General features: G+C 35.9%; 1 protein-coding gene across 3 annotated transcripts; it reads left to right on the top strand.

The window, feature by feature from the left end:
• The first annotated feature begins 3,606 nt into the window (after nt 1–3,606).
• Nucleotides 3,607–17,572, top strand: LOC140976860 (RNA polymerase II C-terminal domain phosphatase-like 1). Of its 3 annotated transcripts, none has more exons than XM_073441240.1 (18): nt 3,607–4,320; nt 5,347–5,823; nt 7,090–7,300; nt 7,389–7,546; nt 7,628–7,698; nt 7,804–7,909; nt 8,086–8,169; nt 8,261–8,848; nt 8,938–9,001; nt 10,453–10,586; nt 10,676–10,729; nt 10,928–11,024; nt 15,228–15,281; nt 15,380–15,456; nt 15,566–15,643; nt 16,122–16,187; nt 16,301–16,374; nt 17,402–17,572. In XM_073441240.1, exons 1-18 carry the CDS (start codon nt 4,057–4,059, stop codon nt 17,508–17,510), a joined length of 2,766 nt encoding a protein of 921 aa, XP_073297341.1. In that variant the 5' UTR covers nt 3,607–4,056; the 3' UTR covers nt 17,511–17,572. The 3 variants fall into 3 exon arrangements, 2 of the variants coding, with proteins under 2 accessions (XP_073297341.1, XP_073297340.1); XM_073441239.1 differs by having other exon boundaries at nt 15,557–15,643; XR_012175328.1 differs by lacking the exons at nt 16,301–16,374; nt 17,402–17,572 and having other exon boundaries at nt 15,557–15,767.
• Nucleotides 17,573–18,090: the final 518 nt, after the last annotated feature.

Raw genomic sequence — 18,090 nt, 5'->3', positions numbered from 1 at the left:
TTAATTAATAAAATCAAACAAACTAGGGTTTTTTTAAAAAAATAATTTTAAAAATAAGGTATATATTGGGGTTTTACACAATTAAGGCAAAATTTCACTTATAGCAGTGTCCAAGATATCATGTGCAACTGTCAAAAAGCTTTTATTTTATTTTTCATTATTATTATTTTAATGGAATTTAAACACATATCTTATTAGTAAAATAAAAACACTACATTTAAAAAAATTAGAGTTCAAATCCTTATATCAAATTACAGCCTCAATAAAACCCATTTCATTAAGACATGTTGATATGATATATATTTATAATAAAAATAATATTTTTTGTATAAAAATTAATAATTTTTTCATAAGAAAATTAAAATTTAAAATTTGTTTTACCAAATTGATTCGTGAGATAATTTCATTTAAAAAATATATCAAAGAATTTTTTATGAGAACAATTGGGAACAAGCATAGAATAAAAATACAAATGTCACTCACTCACTCACTTGGAATTATAAACTAATGTACATATGTACGCGTTGCGTATTTATACAATATTTTTTATAATTTATTTGGTTTATATTTAAATTAAGATCAAGATGTAATTATAAGAAATAGTGAGAGACTATACTGTAATTTTAATATATAAATTAAAAAAAATAAATTAAAAAAGAAAGAGAAAAAACCAAATTAGAAATTGTACCTACAACTTGATGCTTATGAAACAAAAGTTTTATCCGTTATATGTGACTTAAATTAAAGATTTAACACTTTATTAATATATATAATTACACAAAAACTCTTATGAGACGATGATAAATTTCGTGGGTCAAATATCTTATTTGGGTCATCCGTGAAAAAGTATTATTTTTTATGCTAAGAGTATTATTTTTTATTGTTAATATTAGTAGGATTGATCTGTCTAACACATAAAAATTCGTGAGATCATCTTACAATAAACTTACTCATATAATTATTAAAAAAAACTATGACATCAAAAATTATTTACTTTATTATACTTAAAAATATATAGCATAGATTTCCTTCAAAAAAAAAAAATATANAAAAAAAAAAAAAATATATATATATAGCATAGATGCTGCATAATTCAAGGAAAATGAATGAGAAAAAACATTTCCGAGTCCTGTTTGCTCTGATAAATCTTCTTCAGATTTCGAGGGTGGTGTGTGAGTTTCGTAGGAAACCAGCCTTCTCGAATTGTCGGTTCTAAAATTGGTGCTCTCAGTTGATTTTTTGTGTCGGGTTCGTTGTCGAATTATTCAAATCGTTGAATTGTGAGTCATGGTCGAAGGCACGCGTCACGCTCGTTCGGAAGCCATGCTTTCAAAAACCGCAGCGCTTCAGGAACCTCAGGCAGCAGCAATTGAGAAACTGAGTAATATAATTCGATGAAAAATCTGTCCATAGGGTTATGGAGGTTGGATGCAAAGGTTGAACATGAATTGAAGCGTAATGTTTCTCCATTGCTCCCAAATCTTCTGTAATTTTTCCAAAGGTGCCATCATCAGCCAAATCCATGCGCATAGTCATTCCGCGATTTTCCGGTGATAAGCCGGCATCTCGGGTCTCTCACGTCTAGAAGTACTTTGATTATTACCGGACGCCTGAATCTCAGCGCTCATATGTTGCCGCGTTTTATTTCGATGGAGATATATCAGATTGGTATGATTGGATGCAACAAAAATTAATTACTTCCTAGTTGGCACTTTTTGTTAGCAATGGCGAGACGGTTCCGTCATTCAAAAAACGTGAATTCTTTGAAAAAATCGAGTATTGTTATGCAAACTGGTTCCTTAGCTGCATCCCACCACGTGTTTGATCAACTGTCTGACCAGATTATAGGGGTTCCCAAGCCTGTTTTGAACACTAAACCTGAACCACCTGACACATTTAAGCAATTCTGTTTAGAGGAAAAACACTCTCAGATTTTGATTGCAACCTTGGAGCAGATTAGCCACGAAGAAGGACATTTGTTTTACAACTCCATGGAAAAGATCAGCAAGAAGTACTTTGTTCGCTATTGACAAGAGGTTTGGGCCATCTGAATTCAAAATTCTTTTGGAAATTTGAGTAACGTACTTCAACCCAATAGCTTATTGGAGTCTCGACACGTGTTTGAACAATCCGCTGGCAAGATTCCAGGTATTCCTGAATATGTACGGGTTAGTTGCGTCGTCTCTGGACTCAAACCTGAATTGAGGAAGGAAATACACCTCTACCGGCCACAATCATACCTGAATTGAGGAAGGAAATACACCTCTATCGGCCACAATCATTAGTTCAACCGACGGGATGGACTTCGTTATTTGATGACGAGTCTGGTTAAAAAGTACATCAACAAACAACTAGAAGATGAATCAGAATGGGACAAATCTTTATGGAATTCTAAAACACCAACGCTGCCACCTATGTTGCCAACTCCAGCTGAAGATCATTTTCTTAAGTCTACACCTAATAATTTTCAGGTAAATGAGGCGATTCCGTATGAATTCTCATTTGTTGTAAGGCTGCAGCCGCCGATGGTCCTGATGACCATGGAAGAATTTGGGTTTGTGATAGCGTGGATGGAGGATCTTTCTCGCCATGTATACATTGACGATTTTAGTTGCTCGTTTAAAAACACCATTCGGAAAAGAAAAAGAAAACCGGGTCTAGTTACTCTTATGATAGCTATGGGATTGAGTGATCTCTTTGAGAAAGTAAATACTGGCAACCAACCTTTGATTACTATGTTGGCTATTCTCAATTCTCGGAAGGTTGCAAGAGAGAGTGCCAATATGTGAACCAAGGAGGAATTAAAGATGACATCTGGCAACATCAAAGTTGAGTTAGATTTAAGGGTAGCCAAAATTCAGCAACGTACATGGCATTATGACAGTGGATTTGGGGATTTTGCACTTCCAGAATACAAAAAAAATTTCCACTGTTATTGATATCAACTTAATATATCAACTTCTGCACATTCTCGTAATTTCACATGTCGAGACGGTTGAATATACTGGTGAATTTTCAAAACAAATGCCACATAAAACTGGAAGTGGCGCGGAATCTGATAGAAAAACCCTTTATATTGGATACTACAATAAAAAATTTTGGGGGAGCAAAGCATCAAATTCCGAAGAATTTCTTATGTGGTCGAGGAGGGACCAAAGAACATCTGGGTCAAATGGATTAAAATGGAAGCTTCATACATCACTCAAGGGTGGCGTCTAGTAGGATTAATTTTTTTTTAGACGAATTCGAGTTAAAATTATTTTGTTCGATAGTTTGAAAGCATCTTACGAACTTTTATATATATATATATATATATATTTGAACCTTTCGAGTTTTTGAACTTTAATATTCGAACAATAGTTCAAATAATTCGTGAATAAGTTTGAAGATTTCAAACCGAAAGCTAACTTTGTTTTGTGTCGAACTCGAATAAAAAAATTAAAATTTTTAGTTTGGTATTGAATATTCGAGTTCGAATGCGAAAATTAATTTTTTATTAATATTCGATCGATTTGTTGTTATTAACGTAATCACATGATAAGTACACTGTACCGTATTCCATAAACGTACAGAATAACGTGTCATGCACACGAGAAGGGAAATAAAGAAAAAAGAAAAAAGAAAAAAGAAAAAGAAAAAAAGACGATTCGAGACTTGGAGTTTCCGGATCTAGGGTTTCTTCCCGTCGTCACACTTCTCTGCCAGTACAAATTCACACACTTTTTTGCTTTGACCCTTTTTCTCAAAATCTAAGATACAGTCCCATTGCGTCAAGAAAATTCAAGAATTCGACCAACATAATCAATCTTGATTTAAGAAACCTCTAATCTGTGACACAAACTTCTTTTATTTCCGATTTGATTCATCCACAAAGCGATCAGTGAATCTGAACAAATTGAACCGATGAACTTCCCACTGCAACAAAAAGTGAAATCCTTTGGGTATCAGAGCCGATTTCATGGACGATTGGTTTAACGAATACTGATTTTATCTCCAAGGGCAGGACTCGGAAACGAAATTTCAGTTATTTTTTAAACTCATTTTGATTGCGTGAAAATGTATTGTAAATTGGTGACGGTGTATGAAGGAGACAGGGTGCTGGGAGAAGTGGAGTTGCACCCTCAAAATGGGATTGTATTTGGGGATGACTTTAGGGAAATTCGGATATCGCACTATTCACAACCCAGTGAGAGGTGCCCGCCACTCGCCGTGCTTCACACTGTATCCGCAACTGGAACATGCTTCAAATTGGAATCTTCCTTTAAGTCTCAAGAATCGCCGCTTTCTGTATTGCATGCCACTTGCCTCAGAGATAACAAGGTATTGACACTGGTGTTGCCAACCAACAGTTTCCCAATCACTTTCTTAATCTGTAGAAACCCTCAATTGATTCCGTTACCAAAAGTCTGAATTCTGTTTCCATCACAAGAAACCCTAATCCAATCAGTTGATTAACTGATTGGAGTAAATTCTGATTTATTTAATTTATTAACCAAAGGAGTCGCTCAGGGAAGAAGATACCGATTAGTAGAAAATAAGTTTCATATTATCAATAAGAGACTCTGCTTCTGGTGAACTGACCTTACCTCAAAACCATTTGGATTTCCACTGATGAATAAAGACCTCCAAAAATTCTGACTCGAATATTGATATTTGGACTTTTTATCCGAACGATTACCGTGAACTGCTGCCGACTTCCCTCGTCGGATTCAACCTGAAAATTTATGAACAGCTTATATCTACGCGTTTACAATTTTAGTTTACTCAGTAGATTTTGAAAATTGAATTGATCATCCTTGATAATCTACTCTAATTCATGACGATAATTATTTTTCCAATACTGTTTTTCACCGTCTTTGAGTCAAAGAGCAATGTCTAAAATCCTTGTGATGGTTTCAAGTTTTAAGTTTCAATGGCCCGTTGAACTTTTGATTCTTGGACGAACACGGGAGGCTTGTTAGCAATCCTCATGTTTTCTTAAAAGCATTTGCAAATTTCTCTTCTTAATTACGGATTGCAATATTTGTTCTTTCTTTGAACTAACTTTGCAAATGAATGTGATATTATGGATTTAATATAATTATATGGATTGTTCAGTGGTCTCTGTTCTGAAATGCTTATTTATAGCGCGTCATTAATCTTGTATCGTATTTATGCCTATGTGCTTCAGCACAAGGATGCATCTTTTTATTGCCATAAAAATCTCAGTCACAATCATTTTTGTCAATGCAGTAGTGCATCTGAATTTTCAATAGAAGATAACTTCTTGTTTGCATCTTGGAAGTAACTGGCACTCCCTGATATTGGATCCACATTCATTGTCTAATCACGTTTTTTGTTTTGCAGACTGCTGTAATGTCAATTGGAGGAGGGGAAATTCATTTAGTTGCCATGCATTCTAGGAAGTATGAAGGGCAGGGCCCTTGTTTTTGGGGGTTCAATGTTGCTCCAGGACTTTACAGTTCTTGTCTTGTCATGCTGAATCTTAGATGTCTTGCCATTGTGTTTGATCTTGATGAAACTCTCATAGTTGCAAACACAATGCGTTCTTTTGAGGACAGAATAGAGGCATTGCAGAGAAAAATAAGCTCTGAGTCTGATCCACACCGTGTTTCTAGCATGGTTGCGGAGGTCAAACGTTATCAGGATGATAAAAATATTTTGAAGCAATATGCAGAAAGTGATCAGGTGATTGATAATGGGAAGGTTATCAAATCACAGTCTGAAGTGGTTCCAGCATTGTCAGACAATAATGAGCCTATTCTTCGTCCAATTATACGACTACCAGAAAAGAGCATCGTTCTGACTCGCATTAATCCACTGGTATTTATACCATCTGTTCCTCTAGCCTTTGTCATTTAACTTTGAGTTTTTGAGTCCTCTTATCTAATACTTCTGGCTTGAATCTATTTTTGTTTTCATTGTGGTTTGCTTACATTATAATTTCCATTGATTAATATTCAGTTATATAATAACTTCTATATATAATAGTTTTCTCTCAATGACAATTTGGTTTACAATTAAATAATGCTTTTCAGAAAAATCTTATATAAGTTTATGATACCGTTCGAATCATAAATTAATAAACTTCAAATATTACAAAAATAATTCATTCACATTTTCTTATACTATGAATTATCTTAGTTGTTTTTTCTTGAAATTTAAGTTTTCTGATTTAATCTATTTCTAAATTTTTTTATGGTTAAAAAGTTGACTTCTCAAATTATAATAAAATGTTATGTTAGTGTTAGTGTTGTCGCTACTTCAAGAGCTCTAAAACTATGCATATTAAGATTTTAAATTGAATTATCGTCTTGTATGATGTTTTACTCTTTGGGTATCAAGAATATCAAATATTATAATTTTCTTCCTTCCTCTCTATTATTTTGCCTATTTGGTAAGTATTTCTGTGGTTTCCAATATATTAATGGACAGTGTCATATTTAATCGATTAAATAATAATATATACAAGGATTACTAGTTGATTTAATGTGCTCATTGAATCATAAATTGATAGTACTTCCCTAGGTTTTAGGGGCTCCAAAGCGACACATGTGAATATTTTAAATTGAATTATCGTCTTGTATATTTTGTTATTTATATCTTATCCTTTTTCATAGCAAGAAATATAAAAAAAATATAATTTTCGTTTTGGTCCCTCTATTATTTTTGTTGGTAAAAATTTCTGATGATTCTCTAATATGTTAATAGATGAATTCGTATTTAATTGATCAAGTTTATAATATATACACAAATTTACAGACAATTGAAGTATCTTCATTGAATCGTGAGTTTCCTCTACATAATAAAAAATTATCAATTTGTGGATTAGTTAGTATCCCTTTTCACTAATATTGTAATAACCAATACTTTTTATATATAGTTATATTGTGCGACGCTAGCAAATAAATAAATAATATATCTTAACGCATTTATATGGCTGTTTAGGTAGCTATGTTACATGCTATAGCTCTTCCTGTGGCAACTGTTCCACATTCACCACCTTTTTGGTCATTGATGATTGTTCATTTTACGTTCTAATCTAAGTTCTAATCCTTTCAAGATTGAGGATTTTTTGTATTCCAACAGATTCGAGACACCAGCGTTCTCGTGAGATTAAGACCTGCTTGGGAGGATCTTAGAAGCTATTTGACTGCTAGAGGTCGAAAGCGCTTCGAGGTTTTTGTTTGTACTATGGCTGAAAGAGATTACGCATTAGAAATGTGGAGGCTTCTTGACCCAGAGTCAAATTTGATAAACTCTAATGAGCTCTTGGATCGAATTGCTTGCGTTAAATCTGGTAACTTTGATAAACTTCTTTTTTTAGCTTTTAATTGCTACTCTGGGTATTGTCTTTGATTGCATGGATATGTCAAAAAATTTTACAGGTTCTAGGAAATCACTATTTAATGTCTTTCAAGATGGAAGTTGTCATCCTAAGATGGCATTGGTGATTGATGACCGTTTAAAAGTGTGGGATGAGAAAGACCAGCCTCGAGTGCATATAGTTCCTGCATTTGCTCCGTATTATGCTCCTCAAGCTGAAGTAATTTTACTTCCACCAAAACCCTTCCACCTTGAACTTTAAAATGTTTGTTGCTAAAAAGTTCAAAATTATGTTCGTCAGGCCAACAACACCGTACCTGTTCTTTGCGTTGCAAGAAATGTGGCCTGCAATGTTAGAGGTGGATTCTTCAAGTAAGTTCATATAGGAATAAATTCACAGCTCATTTTTTAGTCTGTCAAGATTTGTTCATGACTGCTTTTTTAAGGATTGGGCTTAATGAAACATATTGGATGCAGAGAATTTGATGATGGTCTCTTGCAACAAATTGCTGAAGTTGCATACGAAGATGATATTAAAAATGTGGCTTTCCCACCTGATGTGAGCAACTACTTGATTTCAGAGGCAAGTAAAATTAGGTTTTTGCCGCATTTAATTTGACCAGTGATATTGTTATGCGAGGATTTTGTGTCTCTGTGATCGAGATAATGAGCTTACAGCAATCTTAATTGAAAACCATTTCCTTTTCATCCAAGAATTTCAAAATTAAGTTATTCCGTTGGATTTCTTTCATTGCTAAGGATGATCCTTCAACATCTAATGGAAACAAGGACTTGCATGTTTTTGATGGAATGGCTGGTACTGAGGTGGAAAGGAGGCTAAAGGTGTAATGTCTTGTTCTAATAAATTTCTTCTGTTCTTCTAACTATGTTTGTGCTGTCTTCTAAATTTATTCTGATTATCTGAAATAATCAGGAGGCAATTTCTGCTTCTTCAACTGGTCCACCTCTGACAAAGAATTTGGATCCAAGAATTCCTCCAGCTCTCCAGTACACAGTACCATCTACTTCTTTTTCGGTTCCTCCATCAACAATTCAAGGGCTGCCAGTGCCTTTTACCAATCAGCAATCATCTCAAGTGACCTCTTTGCTTAAACCACCATTAAATCAACTTGGGCAAGCAGAATCGACTTTTCACATTGCTCCTGTAACGGAAGAGGGTGAGGTACCGGAGTCTGAATTAGATCCCGATACAAGGAGGAGGCTGCTCATTTTGCAACATGGTCAAGACATGAGAGGCCACACTCCATCTGAATCTCAGTTTCCTGCCCGACCTCCCATGCCAGTCTCTGTTCCAGCAGTTCAACCACGTGGTTGGTTTCCAGTTGAAGAGGAGATAAGCCCAGGACACCTTAACCAAGTGGCGCCAAATAAGGAGTTTCCTTTGAATGCAGAGTCTCTTCCTATTGACCACCATCGGGTTCATCATCCGCCATTTCTACACAAAGTGGAGCCTTCTATTCCACCTGGTAGAGCTCTTGAAAACCAAAGGTTGTCCAAGGAGGTAATTAATCAGTATCAATTGAAAAATAAGATGAAATTGATATGACTTTAATGTGAGTTTCCTGATATATACCAAAGGGTTATATACAGGTGCTTCCCAGGGAAGACCTGTTAAGGTTAAACCAACAGCTGCCTGGTTTTCATTCCTTTTCTGGTAATTGCTAATTTCCTCATTTTCCATATCACCATAGATGTGGTTGCGCTAATGTGCTGGAATCTCCAGACTTTTTACATTTTTTTCAGAAATTTATCTAGTTTGCTAGACTTGGGCAAAAGCTCAAATGGCTTAGAAAAATGAACTTAATCTTTTTGTATTTGAGTTGAATTTTAATATCCATGCTTTTTTCCCCTTTTGGCTCAGCATGCACATTTCTCCATTCTCTTTAAAAGTAGCAATTATAGGAAGAAAGGTTGAAAAGAAAAAGTATCACCAGCTACATCTGGCTAGAAAATTATCCATTTTTACTGCTTTACCATGTGGAAAGCTTTTGCGTACTCGGAAACATCTCATGCCATGAGAACTATTGGGCTGGGAAAGTTACGTGAGTGTCCACACACACGCACACACAGACACACACACAGACACACACACACACACAGAGTGAGAGAGGGAGAGATTGATTGAGTAGAAGTCTGCTAATCATAGATCACGCGAATGAGAGAAATAGAGCAGCGGAAAGAGAGAGAGTGATTGGGTAGCGGAATCTCTTGTCTATAATCCTACCAAGCAAATTGCTATAATATTCTTTATAAAGAAATCTCTCATTCACATTAGCAAGTCTCAAGAGATTGCTTATATTATATTTCTGTCAATAGGCTTTCTCAAGCGGGTGAATATTTATTTCTTTCGGTAGGATTTCCAAAAATAATTTTGTTTTAGATGTCTCCCCTTCACACGTAGGCTGAAACAGGATACCAATGGTCTGCAATTTAATATCTTCTTCATTTGCACTTTTGTGAGACATTTGGCGATGGATGCTAAAAAATAAGTACCTAAACCTACTGTTGAAATGTCAAAAAGGCTTCCATATGAAATATTTTGAGCTTAGAACCCTCTGCGATACCATGCAAAATAAATTTATATGGGAATGTGGACTTTCATTTCTTAAAGTTGCAGGAGTGCTGAAAAATATATACTATCGATATGGAAGCACCTATCAATAATTAAACTGTTGCAATTATTCTGCCTAGAATCTTGCTGATAAAATTGTTAAGGTCATTTTTTAAAAAAAAATTCTCCGATTTACGACAGAAAATTACCGAGATTATAAATGCTATATTTATTCAATGTGAGCTAATAAAATCATATTGTGCAATGTGCATGCTTCATGTGTCATTAAAGATCCCCGTACTTATTCCCCTTAATAAGGAGAAAGCGGGGAGAGGAAATATTTGGGTGATTTTGATGTCACTTGAAGTTTTTCCAGTTTAGAAGATCTAGTTGAAGCATGTTATTAATGTCTACTAATGTATTCTATGTCAGTCAAATATTTATGTCGATTAAATTTACTATATTTTTGTTAGCATCTGATAGGATGCTTCAAACTTAGTACCATGCCAACTATGTTTAGAAGTAGTTATGCTGAGATGCATGTTTTTTACAAGATGAGGGTGGTCCTCGAAGGCCTCAACCAGCTTTAGTAAACAAGGATCTAGATCTTGAAGCAGGACAGATTGATCCCTACCCTGAAACGTCTACTGGAGCTTTGCAGGACATTGCATTGAAGTGTGGAACAAAGGTATGATGATATCTAGTTGATTCTTTTTGTGTTGGTTACTGCAGTTTAGTTGTCTAACTTTGTGATTGGTTTGTCTCACATTCCTGTAGGTCGAGTTCAATCAAGCTCTATCACCAATCTTAGAACTGCAATTCGCTGTGGAGGTGGGTTTCCCTCTGGCATTTGCAGTTTGTGTTCACCTTATGTAAACAGAAGGAATAATTGAGTAATAACAATTAAGATTGACATACCACTCTTTCTTGCAAATTGATCTTATATTATGTCACTGACACCTGGTGCTGATTACTTATTTTGGAATCTTTGGGTAATCCATGAGATGAATGTTATGTGGTTTTCTGCAGGTTTTGTTTGCAGGGCAGAAAATTGGTGAAGGAATTGGCAGAACAAGAAGAGAAGCACAACGTCAGGCTACCGAAGTATCTCTTATGAACTTGGCTGGTAATGAATCAATGCAGGCCTCTTTATAATTGACATGAAATGGTTGCTGTATATTACATTTTTATTTGTATATCCAGTTAGCCAGATTTCTTTTTTACTTGGAAGATTTCATTTACTTTGCGTAATTGCTTGAACCTTGCGAGTAAAAACATTACAAGGTCTGATGCTCAAAAGAAAGTTCCTGCTCAACCTTTTTCTATTCTGTCTCCAAGCTCAATAGTGAAGGAAACCTCTTGAGATTAGTTTGAGGATATGATATTTCACTTAAGGGTCATGCACTTGACTTTTTTTTCCCTTCGGAATAGTCTTATAACTCTTTGAACTTGTTTTAAAGCAATTCGATCTTTATTGAATGAAAGAGAACGACGTAAATAGGGCGAACTATACCAAAAACTCACAATGACTAAGAAACAAATCAAACAGAACTACAAGGTGCACGAGGTGGATACAACCAAATAATACTAAACAACCCTAGAAGAAGTACGTAAGTATGGACACCCCATCTAAAAGAGCCTGCAGAAACCTCTAATGTGGCCAGAAAGCCTATTCTCTAAAGTAACTAAACCTGTCTTTCTTCTAGGTCGCGTTTGCTAAGGCATCTTTCTTCTAGGTCGCATTTGCTAAGGCATCAACGACATTTCCTTCCTAATAATTTGAGAGATGAACATGCTAGGAGAATGGATAAAATTCTAGTTACAAAATTTGAATTAATTCCAAGCCAAATGATCTGATTCTATGATGTGCAATGAAACCAGTGAGTCTGATTCAAGATAAAGAGGGAATTAATGGTATTGTTGGAAAAGTTCCGATCTGTCTTAATGGCCATTACTTCAGCCTTGATTTTGATAGACTTGTGTAATCCTGAAATGCGCAGATGGTGCTCTCTTTGTGCTCATATGATACCACCAACAGAAGATCCGTATTAAGTTTAAAGGAGCCAAATTTTGGTTTGATCCATTCAAGCACATTCACGCGAGTAATTCTTTCCATATTGATCCAGATACACCAATCTGACAGTTTGATAATCCTGTCCGATGTGCATATTTATTCGGCCCCACATCAACACAAAGATAGCTATGAGATGAGATTGCTCGAATAATCCTACAAATAAAGTACTTAACATCGCGGTGCTTGGAGTTGTTGCGGGCTACTCAGATAAACCATAAAATAAAAAAGAGAAGGCCCTCCTTGATGTGCCCCTTTTGCCGCTATCCTTGTCCAAGCTTCTAACCCTTCAACATGTCAAAGTGAGAAACAACAAAGAAACGGGCGAAATGTGTGCATCATACCTTCATAGCAATATCTAGAGCATAAGAGATGATCTATTGTTTCCTCGTGGTTACAACATCGACATTTAGGCACAAACTGAATTCCCTGATCTTTACTGATTTCATCAACTGGAATACTCCTGGCTAGGTACCTCCAACAGAAGAAGGAAACGATTGGAAAGTAAGTCCAACAAGGGATTTAGATAGCATTTACCTCTTTCGAAGAGCGAATAAGCTGCCATGCCAATCTGGTCGATAAGGCCCCATTAGAACTATTTTTCATTTAAGTTTATTAGGCAAAAATTCCAGAATCGGGACCTATAACAATAAAGATAGGGGGAACAACCTGATGGAGTTTCTCCACATGCCATCAACTATTGACCCAAAAGAAAATAACCCTAACACCCCTAGGACCAGTCACTGAGCACAAACTGGATAGGAGTCCTGACATTAGCCAAGTATCATCTTAGAAGCTGATAATAACGGCCCAGAACCCCAGCTTATTCATGCTTCAGCTATCGCCTGTATCTGAAGAAGCCGATGCCAAGTAGGAGAGATACCCTCTCTGCTAGGAGCGCCCATTGGGGAGCACGAATGTAATACTTATTCCACATAAAGTTAGCCCATAGTGAGTTTCTGTGCTGAATTACACCCAAAATTTAATTGAGAAAAGCCTTCGCCAACTCTTTGAGGCGCCGAATCCCAACTCCATTTGATTTTTAATGGAGAAAACCCTTCACTGCTTCTTGTATAGAATGTTTTTTTTCCACGCTCAGAGGCTAGATGAACATCTAATGGGAAGGAACAGATGTAATTTCCATAGGCACATGCTGCATTTCTATTGTTCCACTAAAGGACTCGTGCTATAATCAAATCCTTTTGTATAAAACATTCTTTAAGTTTTTCCTTCTAGCAGCAATCTTCAATTAACTACATATATTTTTCATTTTAGTCGTCTTTCTTTGAATTTGTTGTTATTGCCTTTTATTGGTAAACTTTAATTAAACTTAACAGTATTATATTATGTGTGATGATAAACTTTTCATGCCTTGAAAGGATGTGAGGGCCCGTGCTTCTAATTATTATTTAATTACCAAACAACAAGGGTTAATTAGTATAAACAGCGAAAACTAATTTAAAATGTTGATTTGGGCCTGCAAAAATTTTGGCATGACCTCTCCATAAATAGGNTATATATAAAACCTCAGTACGATAATCCAGTAAAATTATGACATAAATAAATATCATGTAATAATATCAAGTAAAATGCAATGTTATGCGATGCATGAATGGTAATAATGGAAATACGAATACCAAACGGAGTCCAGACAAATAGCATCAACGACAGTAACAATGGCCATCCGTGTCGGGAATGCAGCATCAAATCGCCACTCGTCCATGCACAATGGAATGCGATTAGCTAAGTCGCTCATCCCTTACTTGTCATATGGGAATGTGGCTAATCCTAACCCACTCGTCCCTCTGATGACTCAGTATATCTCAACTGAAGCAACATAAATCGTCGTCAAAAGAGTCAAGGCTCAATATGCTATGCCAAAATAATTAATGCATGAACGCATCAGATAAATCATTCAAGACACATAATAGCAAACAAAATCCACTGGATATTCTTACACGTCGATATAGACGTCGTAATAATATAGGTTTGAGCGTATCTTATCTACAACTTACAATATCACAGACGATATAACCTACAATATAAATTTGTTACATACCCAATATAATGCATTTCCGACGACTAAAACAAATTAAATCGGAGCGGTTAAAAATTGAATTCTCGGCAGCCTATAAACCCATTTAAAATCTGGAATTTCAAGCTTAATACCTCAAGAATCAAAGCTTAAAAGCATAATGGTGGTCTCGCGGAGGTTGCCTCGCCGGAAAAATCGTCGGAATTACTGTTCACAGTGAGAAAACAAATCGGACAACAGGGAAAAACTTAAGGCTTCACTTATATAAACTAATCCACCAAGAACAACTAAGAATCGAAGCCAAAATTTTACCAAAAACCAGATCAAAGCTCGCGCGCACAGGAGTTGGAAACAGGGCCGATCGAGCTCGAAATCTTCTGATTCATTGCAGGAAAGAGACTCTAAGACTGGAGGAAGAAGGTTGCTGGGCTGCGCTACTCTTTCGACTGCTGAAGACGCTGCGTGAGGGCTGCAGAAACAGGAGTAAAGGCGACGGGTTGCAGGGACGGAGAAAAGCTTTTCTTTCTTTGGCTACTGTTACGCTCTTATATTAAATGGGTTGGGTTTAAAATAAATTTAAATGGGCTGGGCTTCAAATGAGTTATTGGGCTCTCACAAAGGAAGACGAGCACAATAGAAAAGAGTATATTATTTTCTATATGTGCAGTTTCAGTACAGAAATCAATGTTATGGAATCCTGCTAATTAGCACCGGGGATAAGGCAGTCTTTATTGTGAACTTTGAACTTTTTTGGTTCTCAGCATAACAAAATGTGTTAACTGCGTGGCATATATTGGTGCTAATGTTCATTGGGGAATCGCAACTTGATGCTAGAGAGAGGAAATTGTTATGATTATACTTGCCATTTTCAGATTTTGGGTTAAAATTAAGTTCAAGATTGCTGAATTACCTTTGGTTCCTGGATGTCGCTCTAGTTTGTATAACAAATGAGGTTATGATGAGGTCTGATATCTATTGAAGATGTGATGCTTTGGGTAGCGTGACTGATTTAAATGATATTTAAATATGATGTCATTGTAGCATGAATTTTTTTGGTGATCTAGTTTATATAATGAGGTCTGCTGACTGCTATCTATTTATAAATATGATGCCATTGTAGCATTATTTTTTCCTCATGCCATATTTCCTATTCACTGGTGCATATATAACTGTTGGATTTCTTGAAATCCTAGCTTAGAAACTTTGGCATGATTTTTTTGCAGATAAATATTTATCAAATCTTGAACCTGAGTTCACCTACACGACTGGGAACGAGGGTAGGTTTGCCAATCCTAATACAGTGGTTCTTTTGTGATGTTAATTCGTTTTTATATCAGTCACACCATGAGGAGTTGGTACCTTTTTCAACATCCAGCGTCACCAAGGATTCATGATGCAAGGGTTGAGAACTCCAAGAAGTCAATGGGTTCAATAGCTGCACTTAACGAATTAGTGAGTATCATAAACTTAAATTGGTTCTTGTCTACTGATGTAAACGGTAGAAGTGAGGTTTTTGATCCCTTGCGTTCCATTGATAGTTTCTAATTTTTAGTGCATGAAGGAAGGACTTGGTGTAGCGTTTCAAACCCAACCTCAATTTTCAGCTAACCCTAGCCTAAAAAACGAGGTGTGTGCTCAGGTAGGAACATTTACACTTTATTGTATATAATCACAATTCTTCAAAATTTAGATGTGGACTGCGTGCTGGGACAAATACCCACTCTTGCACATGAAGATTCAGATTCTATTCTGAATTTTATCTGGTAACTTCTGTCTATCAGTTTGTTGGTGATTTCAGTTTTTGAGAGTCATGTCATTGTCTCAATTCCATCTCTCTAAGATTTAAATGCTTCAGAATTCAGATGTGTATTAGAGATTTCCTTAGGCTTCATGATTCTGATGTTTCTCAACCTCGGGTTTTTTGATTTGTCGTGGACTGGACATCACAATATGAGAACGTTCTTATTTTGGAAACTATTGTTTCTTCTTTGCTGTTGTTAATTGATATTTCGATTGATAGCTTTTAAAATCTGGTCCTTGCTTGACTCCTTCAACGGACAAAAAAAAAGAATGTGAAAAAAAAAATCTTCACTATTCTTCATTCTCTGGTACTTCAGGTTGAAATCAATGGACAGTTGATGGGAAAGGGAATTGGTCGAACATGGGATGAAGCTAAATCACAGGTACCACATATCAGTTCAAAATTGTGTTTCTTTTCTTTCCAACTATTTTGGCATTGAACTTACTCATCTTCTTCAAAATATGAGTTGTGAGTTTTGAAAATCATTTCCCACAGGCTGCTGAAAAGGCTCTTGGGACCTTGAATTCCATGGTTGGTCAGTTTCCTCACAGACACCATGGTTCTCCAGCGTGAGTGATTGTACTTTTTTGTATTTCTTTCAGTTTGTCTGCTTAATTTGACTATGCATGTCAAAAAATAAAATTGGTGTTATGCCTGGAGCAATTCTCTTATTGCAAGTAAATTTTGGAGGAAGTCAAATCTAACCTTGAGTAGAACTACCACAATTCTCTCTCCTCGTAACACTGTAAAATAGTTCTAATTGAAATCCTTGCTGTTTTTATCCACTTCTACAAACCTTCATCCCATTAGTGAGATTAAAATATTAGATCACTGCTCAACCATCACAATTTGATCTTGTTAATTCATGGTGCACTTGCATCTTCCATTACATATATATGAGACCCATTTTATAATGGGGTAATGAAATGAATTAATAGAAGAAAAATTTGAAGATTTGGACATAAATGTTTTTAAAATTGCAAGTTCTATTTAACGCCAATCTTTCATGTCTTGTACTTTTATCATATGTTGTTCGAAGTTCATGGAATGCATTTGCAAAAATATAGACGATGCTACATATTAGTGAAATCAACAACAAAAACAGCATCATGGATGGCTAGGATTGTTGATTTGATGTTTTTATGTTGTCATGGAGTCAGTTGGGTCTTGATTCGCGAGATAAGTCGCCCTTAGGAGTAGAGGATATGTAAATAAAAGAGTGTACCGCCACACGCAAATGAAGGAATAAGAAAATCTAGGTGGTGGATTGGTTTGCCAGTTCTGCAACATTGATCTGGCACTATCATCCGCCAAAGTACTGCTGTTTTGCAAGACTTGCAATCATGAGTCTTGGTTGAGCATGCATGGGCCATTCAGAGTCCTCTTCTGGAAATGTTAATAACCAGAGATCTAGTATTACAAGATTTATTATTCAAATCTTAAATGGTTTTCGATGCTGGATTTTGTAAACCATGTTTTAATTGGCTTTGTAAAATGTAAATGTTTCATTTTTGCCCAACATATCTCATGGCTTGCTTCTTTTAACTTGTGTGTAGGATACAATTAGTACCATGTTCTTGAGTCTTTGATCTTCAGATCTTTGCAGGGCTTGTCAAACAAAAGGTTAAAATCAGATTTCTCTAGAGTTGTCCAACGAACACCATTGTGTACCCGATACCCTAAGAATGCATCTCCTATACCATGAATCTTTTGTATGTGTTATCCTACCTGATTTTATCATACAAGAATTGTAGATTTGTTGTAAAACATGTAGTTGATGCAGCTGAGATGCTGAAATTGTTCCAGTTATTCACTGTGGTCTGCACTTGTAATTTCTTGGAACAAATGAGGGCCTCGTTTTTTAGTACTGACCCAACACTAATCTGTTGGAGCTGGAGCAGTTGCTCATCCCTTAGGTTGAAACTCAGAAGTCTGTGTACATCTATTGGATCATTGTGACCGATGCATCTACATCTTGGCCTAGAAATGTGAATACTGTTCAGGTAAAGAAGAAAGATACAAGACCTTCTGTTCCATCTTGGGGACATTATTCGCAGTGACACAAATTTATGCGAGTTTTGGAGGTTGAACTTGTACTCGAGGTGTTTTTTGATCTGCTAGCTAACATCACCTGGCTTCCCCCTATGCTCATGTCAATTTGTATTATCACTTGTTCTTCTTGGCTTATTTGTACCGGGCCAAGCGATAAGGCATGTTTTGGAATATATGTAAATATTTGGAACTAACAGAGGGCACGGCCAGACAATTCCCCCCCTCAAATTTCT

Source organism: Primulina huaijiensis, chromosome 5, assembly GCF_012295235.1.
Source record: "Primulina huaijiensis isolate GDHJ02 chromosome 5, ASM1229523v2, whole genome shotgun sequence".
NCBI classification, from domain to species: domain Eukaryota; kingdom Viridiplantae; phylum Streptophyta; class Magnoliopsida; order Lamiales; family Gesneriaceae; genus Primulina; species Primulina huaijiensis.
This window is presented reverse-complemented; position numbering and strand designations above follow the sequence as displayed.

What these genes read in the sequence shown, in the direction of transcription:
- LOC140976860 (XM_073441239.1), top strand. Translation starts at nt 4,057, where the DNA reads ATGTATTGTAAATTGGTGACGGTGTATGAAGGAGACAGGGTGCTGGGA. An exon ending in AATTGCTTGCGTTAAATCTG is followed by an intron (nt 7,301 to 7,388) that starts GTAACTTTGATA and finishes AAAATTTTACAG; the next exon opens with GTTCTAGGAAATCACTATTT. An exon ending in TGGTTTTCATTCCTTTTCTG is followed by an intron (nt 9,002 to 10,452) that starts GTAATTGCTAAT and finishes GTTTTTTACAAG; the next exon opens with ATGAGGGTGGTCCTCGAAGG.